This window comes from Hakea prostrata, chromosome 4 (assembly GCF_041222555.1).
Source record: "Hakea prostrata isolate BN-2017 chromosome 4, UWA_Hpros_2, whole genome shotgun sequence".
In the NCBI taxonomy this organism is placed as follows: Eukaryota; Viridiplantae; Streptophyta; class Magnoliopsida; order Proteales; family Proteaceae; genus Hakea; species Hakea prostrata.
The window spans coordinates 47553282-47569288 of record NC_142603.1 but is presented as its reverse complement, the minus strand read 5'-3'; the positions used below and the strand labels follow the sequence as shown (position 1 = coordinate 47569288).

Genomic DNA, 16007 nt, shown 5'->3' with positions numbered 1-16007 from the left:
TTTATTTTGTCATATTCAAAGTGAGTTTTTCTTTTAATATCTTGTGGAGAAATATAAGGGAAATTGGAGAAGTGACGAGAGCAGAAACCTTCACCCTGGGTATTAAAAAAATTGAAAGGTCAAAAGTTCACTAAAATTACAATTTCTACCCTTGTTTGGAAATTCGAATGAGGCCCTTACGCTGGGTTAGGTATGTAATCTAACAAGCCATTCTGATTTCTGACATAATCGGAAATCGGAATAATGGTTTACAACGAAATGGTTCCCAATATTAGTAACGCAATTGACAACCTTATTCTTAGGGCGCTAAGCCACTGCCAGTAAACTTGTGTTTGTTTCGTTCGCGTGGAGAAAGACAACGGTGGAAGTTGAGGGAGTCGCGCAGACATGGCGGCGGCGGCAGATGTGGAGGCGGAGGCGGAGGCGGCCGTAATAGAGAGCAGAGTGGTGGTGCACAACATAGCGAAGAGACACAATGTGGGGACGATGGCTCGAAGCGCGACGGCGTTCGGGGTAACGGAGTTAATACTAGTGGGCCGCCGGGACTTCAACGCCTTCGGAAGCCATGGCTCCACTTCTCATGTCCGCTTCCGTCACTTCCACTCCCTCACCGATGCCCGCCTTTACCTTAAGGTCTGGTACGTACGCAACCTATGCTTCTTTCTCTGCATCTACAAACTCGTAAGTGGAGTATTGGCTTGTATCTTGAAGCTTGTTTATGGAACTTAAACCTCAGGAGAAAGATTCGGATATCTGTGGTGTAGAGATTACCGACGGAGCTGTCTCAGTAAATCAGCATCCATTTAGAAAAAGCACTGCTTTTCTTCTTGGCAACGAGGTACGTACTTCTTACTTTCTGTCTGCTTCTCAAGGGATTCCCAATCTCCTATCCTGTTCGAAAATTGATCATTTCATCACTATGACTGGGGTTTTGGAAAAACATCAAATGGTTTAGCTAAACGAGGAATTGTTTTTGCATTCCACCTTAACAATTTCAGTGAGGACTCTTTTTTCTTACATAATTTGTATAGGAATCATGTTTAAGCCCATCATGCAGTCCGCAGATTTACTGATTTGTTTGATTTTCTTTTGTTTTCTGGGCAGGGGACTGGCCTTTCCCCCAAGGAATGTGCGATATGTGATTTCTTTGTTTACATTCCACAATATGGATGTGGTACCGCATCCCTGAACGTTACTGTAGCTGCTTCCATTGTCCTGCACCATTTTGGAGGTACCTTCGAGAGCCTGTGTGATACCCATACATTAATACAATCGCTATGTGAAGACTGTTGTCAAAGTAAATTAGTTGCACGATCTTTGATTAACTGATACTTAAATCATGATTCCAACATAACGGATGATACCTTGATCTTTAATGCTAGAATTTAGTAATTGTTTTTTTTCGTGTCTTGACAATGATCAATATTCATTTACAGCAAAAATGGATTCTGTTATTCATTAAAAAATAAATAAATAAGAAAAACAAGAGAAAATTATGGATTCTATTCTTTCTCCATTACTTGTCAAGTAAAATTCACATTGAAAAGTTGGTGTCAGTCAGACATATTTGGTTTCTGAATTCAGGAAATGGCATTAAAAAAAATAAAAATTATTTCCATAGGGTCTGAAATGGTTTTTGTAGTTCATCTGCATATACTTTAGACCCAATGTTGTTGTTCATGAGTTCTATTTCATAGAACATTGTATTCCTGAACCCCTGAAACTTGTGCTATATCGTGTAGATTATTAGTATACTTAAAAATACTTTGTGATTCTAGAGACAAAGAAGTATTACAGGTTCTTTGTTGCATTCATGATATGAGGATAAAGTAGGATAAGGTTGATGTAGATCAAATGCTCATACATACCCATAGGCAGCCTTGCCTCCAAATATGAAGTAGGATGAAGACCAAAAAGACCAAAACACTGTTTTCGTTACCGTTCACACAAACATTGTCACAACCCATTATTTGTGATGGGGAACAAAAAAACAAATCAAACCACAAATGGTTGACAACAATAGCAAGAACAAAATAATCTTCTTCTTCTTGAGCGAACTTGTTAGGAAATAATCAAATAGAGATTCTTTGATCAATTTATTGCACATGAAGTGGGCAATATCTTTTGCTTACAACTTTGCTGCAAATTGCATCACAAACACTTCCACAAATTTACATCCACATAACACAAACAATTTTTAACGTGGAAAACCTCTCTGATGTGAAGAGGAAAGACCAAGGGACCGTAATCTATATAAAATTCACTAATAACCAAATATGGGAATACAAGGATTTACTCTAGTTAAAGCTAGATGCAAACATAAACAATCATCAATAACAATAATTCTTGACATACACCATTAAATATAGAGCAAATTGCACTGGCACCCCAAAATAGAGGCCTTAAAGCATTGACACCCCACTTTATGTTTAAAAAGCACAGAGACTCCAAAATTGGATTTTCAATGGATATATTTGTCAAATTTATCACTGAAAACAGTTAAATCACTGTTTATTTTCAAAAATATCCCTATAATTAATAGTGTCTGAAAGGTTTTCAGTGGCAAATTGGACAAATATATCCAATGAAAATCCAATTTTGGGGGTTTTTTTTTAAACATAAAGTGGGGTGTCAGTGCTTTAAGGCCTCCATTTTGGGGTGCCAGTGCAATTTGCTCTTAAATATATAAACTCCAGAATGAAGAAATCAAGAAACAAAGATAGATCTTGCCAAAACAGAGGCATAAATGACGTATAAATCGATTGAGTTCAAAAAGTCAAATGTACGATGCCGAATATTGCTTGCAAATGCATAGTAGAGAAGGGAGAGAAATAGGAAATGAATGACTAATTAGGTACCTAAAGATAAAATAGGATAAGAGTGGCCTTACGGATGGCATAATTCAGAGGTCAAGTCCTCTTCTCCTGATAAATTCTAGAGAGAGAATGTAGGATTTCCATTCTTTGTTTCTTTCGCTTAAAAAGTAGGGGTCTACAGAACAACTTCAGAACCCTCCTATCCCATACATATAATAAGTCACTGTAACTACCCTGCTAGCGGATAATAATTATGCATTCATTACAATTCAATTTTAACCATTCACTCTTAGTTACACTCACACCCTGCTAGCCCCGTCTTTACATCTGTTGGAGAGAACTACTCCCACTACACTTATTTGTCTAATTATATCACATTCAGGTGTAATTAGCTTTGTGATAAAAACCTGCAGTTGCCAAGTCGCTGATTATGAAGGGGTTTTCTGTTCCTATGTTTTCTAAAGAATAGCTTTCTGTTTTATCATGTTTCTAGGCATATATATGGACATCATGCAAATTTATTATTTATTTTTTAAATGAATGTCTTCCTCTTTCTCAGTGATAGCTGATTCTCTCTAAATGAAGTCTGAAAAATCCTTATTGAAAGAGGGAAATTTTCCATAATTTGTTGTTTTCTTTGTTTTCTATGATGTTTTTAATTATTAGGAATGAAATTAAAAATGAAATTGAACTCCTGTCTCCCAGATATGCCTCTTTGGCTTGGATTTGGTTCTTGCTAAATTATTCTCATACCAAATGCTCTGAGAGGAAGTAGTCTTTTCTTGAGAATCTGAAAGTCATGGTTTGTGCACCACTGATGAAACTTCCACTGCACACTTATTTTTTCAAGGGCCCCCTAATGTTTTCAATCAATGACATCTACTACTCCTGAAAAAAAAAATCAATTACAAATGCCCCTTTGCTGCTTTTGCAGAGCTGTCCATTTATAGTTCTCAATTCTTAACAGTAGGGGGGCATCTGTAATTGATTGCAAACACAGGGGGTCTATATGTAATTTTCCCCTTTTTCAATCAAACTAAAAAGCTACTTGTTGCTATTCTTCAATCTTTCCTATGATGCCATTATTTGATCCAGTACTAATGTACTTCTACTGCATTTGTTCTGAAAATTTTGTTCAATTTAGCCTTTTATTTTTGGGGTTGGGGGTGGGGTGGGGTGGTTGTGTTTGGTTTGACTTGTGGAGATTTCCCATTTTTCTGTAAGTCTCCTTATTGTCTAGGCTCCTTATGGAAGCTCTTGGCATTGGGCTGTTGTCGTTGTGTACCCATCGCTTCTTGTGGGAGCCCTTGACATTTGCCCGTTATTTTTGTGTTCCCAACTTTGTTTTTCCTCTGTTTTTTTTAATGGATCCTCACTTTAGTCCAATCTGCGAAGAGTAGTTCCTCTTGAATATCAAATATGTTTTACATGCATTTACCAAACTACTATTCCAATCTAATCCTGTGTATTCTTGTTCAGTTTGGGCAGGCTTCCATGAGAGAACCCGTGATGGTAACAAGTTTGTGGTGGCTGATAAGCCAATGAAGCAGGTGAAAAAAAACTGCTGCTCAGAGACAGATGAGGCTGTTATTGAGGAGCGAAAAATCAGAAGGGAAAATGCTTCTGTTAGTTTTTTTGATACTAGTGGAGCTGATGATTCAACATCAAACCTATTAGATACATTATTTGATAGTTAGCGATGACATAAGAGTATTGATCATCTTTGCACCAATGCCCAAGTATGATGTATGTAACTAGCGGCTGATATATCAGGTATTTATGTAGTGGATGTAAGCTAAGATCAGGTGATCCACCAGAGGGGTTGCAGGGGCCAATTTTGTTGGATATTTGGAGGTGTTTCATCTCCCAAGTTAAAAACATTAAGAACCCTTATACCTTTCACCACCCCCATCCCCATAGGAAGAGAATTGGTTTTACCAGATGTTCTGTTCGTTGCTCTTGTTTGTTATATGTTAGACCATAGTCGAAAATGAAGTTCTGAGCTCATGTGAGTTGAGTCTTAACAAACCGTTAAAGCCTGGTTTGGGTCGTGAAGGTTCGTCCAAATTAAACAAATAACGTAACTGAGGCTCCGTAGCTTGTTATTGAACTTTCAATTGCCAGTTCTCATGAAACTTATGAGGTCTGGGTTTCTCTCTTTTCAAATTTTACATTGAATCATATTACTTGTAGACAAAATTTAGTTTGCTATTGCTCGAACCTTGACTGTTCCTTGTCAGGTTTGATCATTATTTTTGTTCTGCACTTCTCTTGATCAATCATTGCTTCGAGGATTGAATGTATTATTCAGGGGGGGAAAAATAGAAAAAGAAAAAACTTGACACCATGTTTGACTCTTCAGATTCCCCATGTCTGGAAAATGTTGAGTTGAACCCAGTTGGAAAAACTTAGCTTTCCATGGTTCAGATTAGTTTGGATCCAACTGTAGCAAAACTGGAGAGGACTTTTGTAAGGAAGGAAGAAAGAGGCTAAAATCTGGGGAATCAGGAAGATGGTTGTCGTTGTAAAAAGAACACATGGAAGGTTTTGATTGTATTGCATCTCTTTTATGATTCGGTCAATCAGATGGAAGGATGTATCTATATCTATTTTAACCAGAAGGTTGAAATGAGATTCTATATTATTTTTGTTCCCCGGAAAGTTCGTTAAGGCCGTGCGTACGGGGAATTGTCTATTAATTTAGTTGTCCACGACCGCAAGTCTTGGATGGGGAATTAGATACTAAAACAAAAACCAGTAAGCATTGAAATTTGAGAAGTTGACATTCACTGAAACTAACCCAGTTTATATCCGACACTTGGAATCTAGATTTGATTTGATTAGCTTGGCAACATCCCTAGCAATCTTATAACTAAAAATTAATGCATTTGCTTGCTAAGATTTTGTTGGAGGCATCTCTCACCAAGTCAATAAATAATTTTCTAGTTACTACTCTCTGTCATTACAGTAGATCAAAGGATACGCACAGCAGGTATGATATACCCAACCAAGGTCATAGTTCAAGCCTGTTCCAGCACTAACCCAGCAAGCATTCATGAGCTTCAGAGAGCGCCAGATTTAGTCTTGCTTTACTGGATAGAGAATGTTTTACTTGATTTATTGCTATATGATTTGGAATATGTAATGATGGACTAAGATTGCCTTTAGAGTTGTTATTATTGAGATGACTGAGTTGTTATAGCTTTACCTACTCTATAGATGGCCTTTTGGAAGCCACAACCTACATGAGTTGGAGCATGTTGGACGCGTGAATCAAATCCCATATCTGATGCAATATATGAAAGATCATACATGAGGTTATGAGATTTCATTAGAAGAATTGGTCCTCCCTATGCAATCAATCTGATAAATGCATAGCTTAGTTCCAACTGTAGTTTTATCGGCATTAATATCCTTTTCGGTCTCGGCCAATATCGTTATTTTAAGATGGGGTTTTAACAACATTTGGTATATGTATCGGCGGATACGGTGTTGATATTAGGAACTGTGGTCCAAGTCCTAACGTTGTCGTCGACAATATAAATGCTTTGCCGAATGATACCCACACAAATCAAATGAACACAACCACCTACTGATCTACCAAAAAAAATCTACCACCTACCGAACAGATTTCATTTCTCTCCTAATTCCTGACAACTAATAAATATGAAAGATGTGAAAGAGTTGCATTTGAGCTAACTGTAATGGTTAAGAAATTTGCTTCTGTTTGTAAATCCAATGCAAAGTTGCTTCACCTCTTTTCTTTTAATGCCGTAGCTTTCCTGAAACTGACCCAATTAATTATGAATTCCATATTTGTAGGGTCCAGAATGCAAAATAAGATAAGATGTGAAAGGAATAATACATTCAGAAACCAAGACACAGACGCAGAGAGGTTTCTTATCAAAAGACACCATACAGATTGATGGTGGAGCCCTAACTGATTAAACTGAAAAATTTGAACAACTCTACAGAAACCCATGTCCATGTCTACTGTTTAACAGCTATGATATTTTGCCAGAACAAAATAATGGAGATTCCTTAAGCCCAAAATATTAGAAAGCAGTCTTTAGCACTCAATTCACACTGGAACAGCTGACCTTGTCTCAGACTCTTGTGATCTTCTAAATGCTTTCATTTTTATTTCAAGGTTCCAATAATTAACCTCTGTTTAATAATTGAGAAATATCTAATCACAACCTCCTCTTTAATTTCCATGACAACATTTGATAGAGAATCTAGAGAGAGAAAGGAAACCCAACAAGGGGAAACATCCAAATTCCAAAGGGTGTAACAGGTAGGGAACACTGGCATTTTGCTTAACAACTCCAAACTAAACTTGCATTTGTCATCTTCTTTTGTAAAGCAAATCCAGGTCAGTCTAAATTTAACAGAAACATAACTAAAATCAAACCTAAAAACTAATATTCTTTAACCTTATGAGAGTCTCTCTCATGATCTTTATCCTTTATTTTTGTCCATTATTTACAGAACAGCAGCCATGGTGAGCTCTCAAATGGTCCCCAACCAAAACTATGAAACTCACCCAGTGATTCAGTCAAATCCCAAACCCAAATGGCACCCAACATTGTCTTTCTTAACACTTATCTTACGATTCCCATCTGGAAAAATTTCAGCTGTACTTCCGTAGATATTTACTAAGGCAAGACAAAGATTCATATTAATTTACTTAACTTATGCTGAGGAGTAAGAAACCCCAAATCGAGCAATCTTGCAGACTTCAAGGGTGAAAATTAGCTCTGCTGCCGGGTTTTGGGTGACGTTGTGTTCTGTTCAAGTTTCCTCATTGCATGGGTTGGGATTCGGAGAGGGTAGGTTTATTGTGTTCTGAATTCTGGTTCCTCCTGGGCTGTTAAGTTCTCTCCTTGAATCTTGTTCTCTCTCTGCTGCAATTTCTCAGAGAGACCCACCACCCCTTTTCAATGCTTCTTTGTCTGCCAAATTCATCCTCTCTTTGTCTTTCCAACCATGGTCGATCAAACTAAACGAAGCTTAGTTAAAGCTTTAATCTATGTCTGGTTTTAGAAACAGAGATTGCTAAAAACACCATAACTCTTCCTCCTCTTCTTCATCTTCCTAATCAATTAAGAGAGCAATTTTCTGTAATTCTCTGCTCTCTGAAATGCTAGGCACCCTAAGCCATAAATTCCGGCGACTCTGCTCTAGATTATACTGGCCGATACGGAGGCGTTCAAGGATCAAAATCGTGATCAGGAGGTTTGGGAAGTCAAACCTGAAACCTCATCAGCCCAAAGAAGATCCCACCATGAACAGACGTGCTATCCATCAAAATGTTCAACTGGGTATTTCCAATTCTAAACCCAGAAGGCAAATCCGACTTGCAACTTTCAATGCGGCCATGTTCTCCATGGCTACTGTCGTCCCCCATTCTGAGAAATCTGTTGTGTTCGATTATAAAGAGCAAGATTATCTTAAAATACGGCAAGCCATGGAGGTTGATATCCGAGGCAAATCCGTAAATGATCATCCCAAGAGCATACTGAAGCAATCTCCACTTCATCCCAACTTCCCCAACAATTCAGGTTATGTTTCCAAGCAACAGAAGTTCGCTAAATCAAAATTGAGGGTTTCCATCAATCTCCCTGAAAATGAGATCTCATTAGTGCGGAGTAGACAATCGAGCTTTTCTGAAGAAAACGGAGAGGGTCCATCTTCATCAAGCAAGGTTGCAAGCAAAAACCCAAGAAGCAAAGTTCCTCTGAAGTCTAATTTGAGCCTCCCCTCCAATCTCTCCTTTCATGATAAAGATGGGGAGAACATGAGAAGCCGGAGATCCATTCTAGAAGTCCTGAGGGAAGTGGATGCTGATATATTGGCTCTGCAAGGCGTCAAAGCAGAGGAAGAAAAAGGCATGAAACCTCTTTCAGACTTGGCTACTGCCCTGGGCATGGAATATATATTTGCAGAGAGCTGGGCGCCTGAGTATGGGAACGCAATCCTGTCTAAATGGCCAATTAAGAAATGGCAAACCCAGAAAATTTTCGATGATACTGACTTCAGGTACACATCCTTTTCCTTCTCCAGTAGTCCTCTTCTATTTATGTCATAAAATGAACTGTAAAAGCTGTGGGCAATTCTTGATTCTGTCGCATGACTCAGTGGTCACCATAGCTCAACTGGTTGCTCGTTTGACTGGCCATATAGTGTCCCATCTACCTTTGACTAACTGCAAACCACTTAGATTGAAAATTTTTGGAGGAATAAAAGGAAGAAGAAGAGTTGAACTAATCACTGACTTGAGCCTCTGTATCTTTTCTGTTTCTCCATCCATTACTCGTTTGATTTGTATGTTTTTGCTTGAACAGATCAATCAAGACATCAGATAGATTCTTCTGTTATCTCATATGAATGTCTGGTCAATTCTAGGGATTTCTTGTGTAGAGCTTAGAAGTTGAAACCAGCTTTGGTAGTGGTAACATTCATTTCACCTGGGCTTATCAACAGAACCTTAACCTGGTTTTTGATTCTGCCAAAAATGAGGTCCTGAATCTGGTGGATTATGGAGGATAGGAAAGATATGAAATCCATTTATTTGAGAAACTGAAATTGGTCTGCACTTAAGCAATTACCATTTAACCCACATCTTATAGTAATCCCAACCTTTGGGCATAAGCTAAAATAATCATTTCTTGTTTTGGGTAATTATATGACTCTTGTAAGAATCCACATAGCTTGAGTATCTTATCATGGGATTGGAATAATGACTGAACTTATTTCATCATCCAGTCCACTCTTAATCAACTGTATGATCTTGGTTGATGAGGCAGATGGTGCTTTCCTCCTCTTTTTTAAGTGGCATTTGACCCAGCATTCTATAATTGCAGGCAGAACATCCAACTGAAATTATGATCTGTAATGGCATATAGCATCTAGACTATGAGCAATTTAGTTTTCTTCCATTCAGAAAATGGCTAGCAATTAGTATCACAAGAAAGCTCGTATTCTAGAGTCCTCCGTTCTAAACTGTCATTCTTTATAATTCAATGTGGTGTGCTTAACATTGGATACAGGAATGTCCTGAGGGCAACAATTGATGTGCCTCAGGCAGGAGAAATCAACTTCTATTGCACTCATCTTGACCATTTGGATGAGAACTGGAGGATGAAGCAAATAAATGCAATTATTCAATCAAATGATGAGCCCCACATTTTAGCCGGAGGACTCAATTCGCTGGATGAGACAGATTACTCGGTCGAAAGATGGTCAGATATTGTGAAGGTAAAAGGGGCATGAAGTTTTTTGTTCTGTTGATTGTTTTTGATTACTAGATTAATATTTGAAACAATTGGTAATTGATTGTGTTGCAGTACTATGAGGATATAGGAAAGCCTACACCAAAGGTTGATGTGATGAAGTTCTTGAAGAGCAAGCACTATGTTGATTCCAAGGACTTTTCAGGAGAATGTGAATCTGTGGTGATCATTGCGAAAGGCCAAAGTATGATGCCCTCGGTTAATTAAGTCTAGAGATTTGATTCAAACCATACTACTGTTTTAGTAATATAAATTCCACCATTGCAGATGTGCAGGGGACTTGCAAGTATGGAACAAGAATGGATTACTTATTGGCATCACCAGGCTTACACTATAGTTTTGTTCCTGGTTCATACTCTGTCATGTCATCAAAAGGTACATCTGATCACCACATAGTGAAGGTTGATGTAGTAAGGATGGACAACACAGACCAAGAAAATGTTGCTTTACGGCGTAGACGAAAACCTAAACAGAAGGTTGTAAAGGTAACAGACCCTTCTTCATCCAGGGGAATATGGAAAATAGACACTTGATGGTGCCATGGTGCTTCTTCTTTCCCCATTTTATTTTAATTTATTTTTTTCTTATTTTTGGTATTCTTTTCTTGAGGGTGCTGAGGGTGGTAGAGAGAATTAATTTTCTTCATCCTCCTGAGAGGTATCTTCTTATGTAAATAACTGTTTATATCTGAAATGCAAATGGAAAAAGAAATTAAAAAAAGAACAGAGGTTTGAAGTGTTGCTTGCTTGCAGTTGTTTAAAGGTGAAAGGAAGGAGGATTTATTGCTCTAAATTGTCGCAAATGCATAAACCTTTCTGTTCTTCATGTGTTCAAATTCTGTATTTCTGTTCAGTGATCCTAAAAATTCTTCTAGAAAAGGTAGTCATTGTTTTGGGATTCTCAAGCTGCTATTATGTACTCCACATCCTCAGCAGCACCAGCTTGCCACTCAAGAAAATTTAACTCAGTTCCCATTAAAGCAAGGGCCAAGAATGAAGGAGGCAGATCAACCAAGCTCTCCAACTGCAGCTTGGGTTTTACCTGTGCTTGTCTGTAGCGCCTGAGAAAAAAATCTTCATGACCAGAGCCTAGCTCAGGTTTTCTGCAATTCTATTTTAAGATTGACCGACAACGTAACACTGCTTTGCAGGAATTGTTGTGATCAAGCTTGATCCGTAGTGACTGATTGCTTCTGAAAAATTTCAAATGGAAATATCACTAGTTATGTATAATGCTTTATCATTAAAAAAACAAATTTAACATAAAATACATTGACATTTCCATGCACAATAATCGCCTGTCACTGAGTTTTAGCCATTCTTTTTATAATTTGAGGTTCATAATATATCCAAATTGATCTTCAGGTTTTCACCAAGGATGAGATGGTGATGAGAATGAGTATGGCTCCATGGCAAAGAGGGGTTTGGGTAGTGTGACATTGGTCTTATTGAACCCAGATGCTGATTTTATCTTATTGCTTGAGCAGGAGTGAATAGATTGATTTGGTTCGACAGATTCAACTGCCTTAGCCTCTACTCGAAGGATTGACTTCTAGGGTTATCTCAATGGAAGGAAATAAAAGATGCAATGACACGGGACACAGCCCTTTGAGCTTCTTGTTTGTCAATGCAAGGATCTATCTCAATCGAAAAGAAAAGTCAAGAAAATGACAATTTTCCCAAACCCTCGGAAAAGAAAATCGAATATGAGAATCACAGAGCTCAGTGCTTTTAGTGGATTGACGTCGTAAACCCATAATTTGTATGCTGTGCTTTGCTCTTTTATCGTTGGAGATCTCGTTAGAATCTATATCAAATGACCAAAATCAACACAATCTCAAAGCACAAAAATTGTTTAGAAACGCAGAATTCAATGAGAAAACCCTAGGGGATCGATGAATTTGCTTTTAGGTATTTGTAGACTCTTTTCCTCTGTTCTTGGAATGAGGTAATCATGTTGTGCCCTGTTCAATTCTGTATTGGAATAACTTTCCAGGGCTCTCGATCATAATCTCATCATCAAAACTTCAGCTTTTTCCGCTTCGGAACTCACAGAGAAAAGATCAAGAATTCCAATCATGGGTTGCTCTGTTTCTTTTTTCTTTTCCTGCGAAGCTCTCTATAAATAAACCTCCGAAATTAATTTGCTGTCAACATCAATCGACCATCTTGGCGACAAGCCCTGAAAGTCTCAGGCCGTCGGATGCTCACCTCTGTGAGCTCCAACCTTCCATCCCTCCTCACTGACTTGAGATAAAATTTGCGTTGCCCATTCTGGTTCAATGATGTGAGAGGAGGTGGGAAGTCCTTGTCTTGCTTCCTAACCTTGGCCATGGTGGTCTTCCATCTTGATCTTGCCACCGTTGTTCTTGACCTCGACAGCTCCTCCACCAACAAATCTTCAACTGGGTAGTTAGCGCTCTCAAACCCTAAACTCTCCGCGCACGACGGCAGTGACCCATTAACCTCATTGCTTCTATTGTCAAAGAGGAAGCTAAAGGAATCTTTCTTGCAGGAATTGGGCTTAATGGCATTTGACACCACCACATTGGGAAGTTTCTGGGTGTCTCCCGAGATTAAGCAGAAACAGCCGGAATTGGGAGGGATATGGCAGCAATGGTCGTGCGATGAAGATTTGGTTCTGGTTTTGGAGTCCTTCGAGTAGCAGAGACTTAGGAAACTCTGCATTGTCTTCCTAAAGAATTCCATCGATTACTTCTTTTATCTTCAGCAAGATCTCTTCTTTCTTTGTTGTTGTGATCTTCACGATTCTGATTACAAATAAAAGAAGAAGAAGAAGAAAAATGTTATGACTGTAATAGATGGGATAGACAGAACGGATGAAGTGTTATCCTGGTAATACAAAGATAAGAATAGAGAAACGAGGGTGGTGGAAATCTGGAAAACTAGTTAATAGTAGCAAAGATGTGTTGGAGTGACAACTCAATACCAGGTGTGCCCAACCTTGTGTAGCTATTATGGGCTAATGGAACAGAGACATTATCAGATAAAGATCCTCTCCAATTCTCACATCACTCCAATTCCTTCCAACCTCACAATGTTAAATGGTAAGTGTTGCAGCTGAAACTGCCTAATTGGTCAAACTGCTGAACTGTTATGATTGAATGAATACTTCGATCAAATGTTGATTTGAGGATTGAAGCCGGCTTGAATTTGCTAAGAATTCAAAAACTGGTCAAAGTGGGCCAATCAGGTTGATCGGCGGGCCGTCTCTATGGTTTAGTCAGACAGTGAGTGACACCAATAGATTGGAATCATCAAATGATCAATGAGAGGGTTTGAGCATTAGAAGTATCTTTGTTTGGCTTTGATTTGGGGCATTTATGTTCACTAGATTAGGGTTTAGGGTTTTGGGAAATATGTTAATTCAGGTTGTAGTGACATGGCCTAGACAGCATTGCTGGATACCGTTTGATCGTCCTTATTAGATAAAGAAACTTGGATGGTAACAAGACACGACATTATTATTAATTTTTGTACAAAGGGCAGCCGGGGTGGGATATTATAGAAGAAACTGGAGGTAATTTCACCCCGCGCTGCGGCACAACATTATTAGCATTTAGGCATTGAATGCGTCATTTGTAGCCCATTGTCTAGTTCACACTGAATCAGATCAAACCTCCGGTTCGGTGGTTTCATATTCGAATTGTCAGTTGGATTGGTGGTCACCCAATATTGTCTTCACAATATGGTATAGAAAATGCGGTATAGTACAGAAGATCAATATTCGAAACTAAAATCGTATAGTAACTTTTTTGTGTCTACAATTATAAACTATTAACATACCGTGGCTTAATTTGAGTTTCTCTCTCACTGCCTTGTCATTATAAAATCACCAAGCTTTATGTAGCTATGAGCTGCCTTGAAAATACGATTCAAAAGAAAATTCTCAAGTTCTTTTTATCATAATTAAATGTGTTGAATGTTATGATTAAATGTAAATATGTAGAATAAATAAAATCACAAGAAAATTAATAAATCAAGCAAGGAAATCGAAAAATCCCATTTTTTTCATTCATTGCATCTAGGATAACATCTTGGATCATTAGATAGGAATTTGAAGATGAAGAGTGAATAAAAAAAATATCACTACTGTGTAAACGAAGAGTTTGAATAAGCATTACAATCGTCAAAGACCTTTTTTTTGGAGAAAGGGGGAATAGATTCTTTATTTTTATGCCACATATCCTATTTGAAACCAAGAAATCAAGTAGTTTCTATAAAAATAATAATAAAAAAAAAAATAATTTGCAGAAATTTAGTTGTAATAAGATTCTTTCATTACCAAAATTATATTTCATACATACTCACACACAAGTAGATAAAGGTATTGTGGGGACCCTAATAGGTCCTTGTTTACTAGAAGTAGAACATACGAATGCGGTAATGAGACGATTGAGACTTATTTCTGCTATCCAACATTTTCAATGTTTGAATTGATGATTCACAATATAATGTAAGACTTATCTAATCTTATCTTATCCGTTGTTATAATTTTCTATGGAATAAATCATGAATGCTTGTAGGACTAAAGGGATCTCATTGGAAACTTACAACAACTTGCCAAACAAAGGCTAGGAGATCGTTTGGACATCAAATGTTGGAAACCTGCATTGTATTGTCACTACTAAGACCCTTATCATGGGTGTAACCAAGTAATAGAGGAGTAGATGAGGAAGTGAAATTCACAGAAACATAGTAAAAGATAGAATCATAATACAGTAGATAGGATCATATTACAGTAAGATTGATTATTTATTTCCATTTCTTCTTGGTGTGGGAAAACCAAGGAAGGATCAGGTGCATATAAGATGATGGCAGATGGGGTTGAAGGTGACCACTAGGAGTTATCTTGAGAATCACGGCTCGAAGGGTACCCAATTCCATGGCGATTGTTGGGGAAGATGACAAAGACTGAACTGGCAACTGCACCAACCAAAGGAGGCAATGCCATCACCAGCATCGTCTGTGTAGATTCAAATGATGGATAGAAGCAATCCATGGTGTTGGGATCCATTAAAGCAACCACTGCAAACACCATCAGTGACAAGAAGGCATGCACAATGTCACTTAGTCTGAGCTTGTAAGCTGATAAATCCACAGACCCTGAAGCTGAAGATGATGATGTCCAGAGCCCACTAAAGGTTACAATCCCATAGTGAGTTAAACCATCACTACCCACAAAACTATCTGTAAAAGATGAGAAGCAGCAGGAGAAGGCACAACCAGCAACGAGAACACCAGTTAAGTACTTATTAATGGTGAAACAGTGACCATTGTTGGTTAAAAGTGGACTCAGGAATTGAAACAGGAAGACAGTTCCAGTTGGGAGAAGCTTGATTAGGTTTCCAGCTCCTTTGAATGCCATATCTTGCACTCCTCTCAGTTTGCTCCTCCCAGAAGCTGAAGAAGAGTGATTGTCCTTACCCATTTTCTCCGCTGTTAACTAGAACTCTAGGAGGTATGGGTTTTTGCTTCTTCTCTCAACTTTGATATATTCTCGACCATGTTTAGGTGGTATATATAAAGTTGCAGGTAGCAGAGGTTGGAAATGGCAAGGTACAGGGAGGAAGCAATTGCTTACACGTAAAACAGAAATGGGTTGATCTTTGTTTTACTTTTAAGACTGTTGAACATGTTAATGTGGGCCTTTGCTCTTCTGTAATCTCCATTTCTATTTCCATTTCCATTTCCAGTTTTGCAGGAGCTTGTGGTTCCATGTTTTCTTGTTTTCAAAACCCTTTTTTAAGACTAAATTATCCAAACAAAAGTGATATCTCACAGATGAGATAGACTGGTGGGTTTGGTTCCGTTTTGGTTGAGGCCATGAGATTTGAATTGGACTATTAAAATTCTGAATTAGGAATTACTTAACT

General features: G+C 38.1%; 3 protein-coding genes across 3 annotated transcripts; 2 read left to right on the top strand and 1 right to left on the bottom strand.

The window, feature by feature from the left end:
- The first annotated feature begins 33 nt into the window (after positions 1-33).
- Positions 34-4837, top strand: LOC149019213 (tRNA/rRNA methyltransferase (SpoU) family protein). The gene is made up of 4 exons (XM_089153251.1): positions 34-633; positions 737-838; positions 1105-1231; positions 4296-4837. Exons 1-4 carry the CDS (start codon positions 388-390, stop codon positions 4511-4513), a joined length of 693 nt encoding a protein of 230 aa, XP_089009377.1. The 5' UTR covers positions 34-387; the 3' UTR covers positions 4514-4837.
- Positions 4838-7077: 2240 nt separating this feature from the next.
- Positions 7078-11761, top strand: LOC149019212 (uncharacterized). Its single transcript, XM_089153249.1, has 4 exons — positions 7078-8858; positions 9869-10076; positions 10166-10295; positions 10379-11761. Exons 1-4 carry the CDS (start codon positions 7960-7962, stop codon positions 10642-10644), a joined length of 1503 nt encoding a protein of 500 aa, XP_089009375.1. The 5' UTR covers positions 7078-7959; the 3' UTR covers positions 10645-11761.
- A 2762-nt stretch (positions 11762-14523) lies between these two features.
- On the bottom strand, positions 14524-15613 carry LOC149019211 (protein DMP2-like). Its single transcript, XM_089154504.1, has one exon. It carries the CDS (start codon positions 15560-15562, stop codon positions 14972-14974), a length of 591 nt encoding a protein of 196 aa, XP_089010630.1. The 5' UTR covers positions 15563-15613; the 3' UTR covers positions 14524-14971.
- Between the last annotated feature and the right edge of the window lie 394 nt (positions 15614-16007).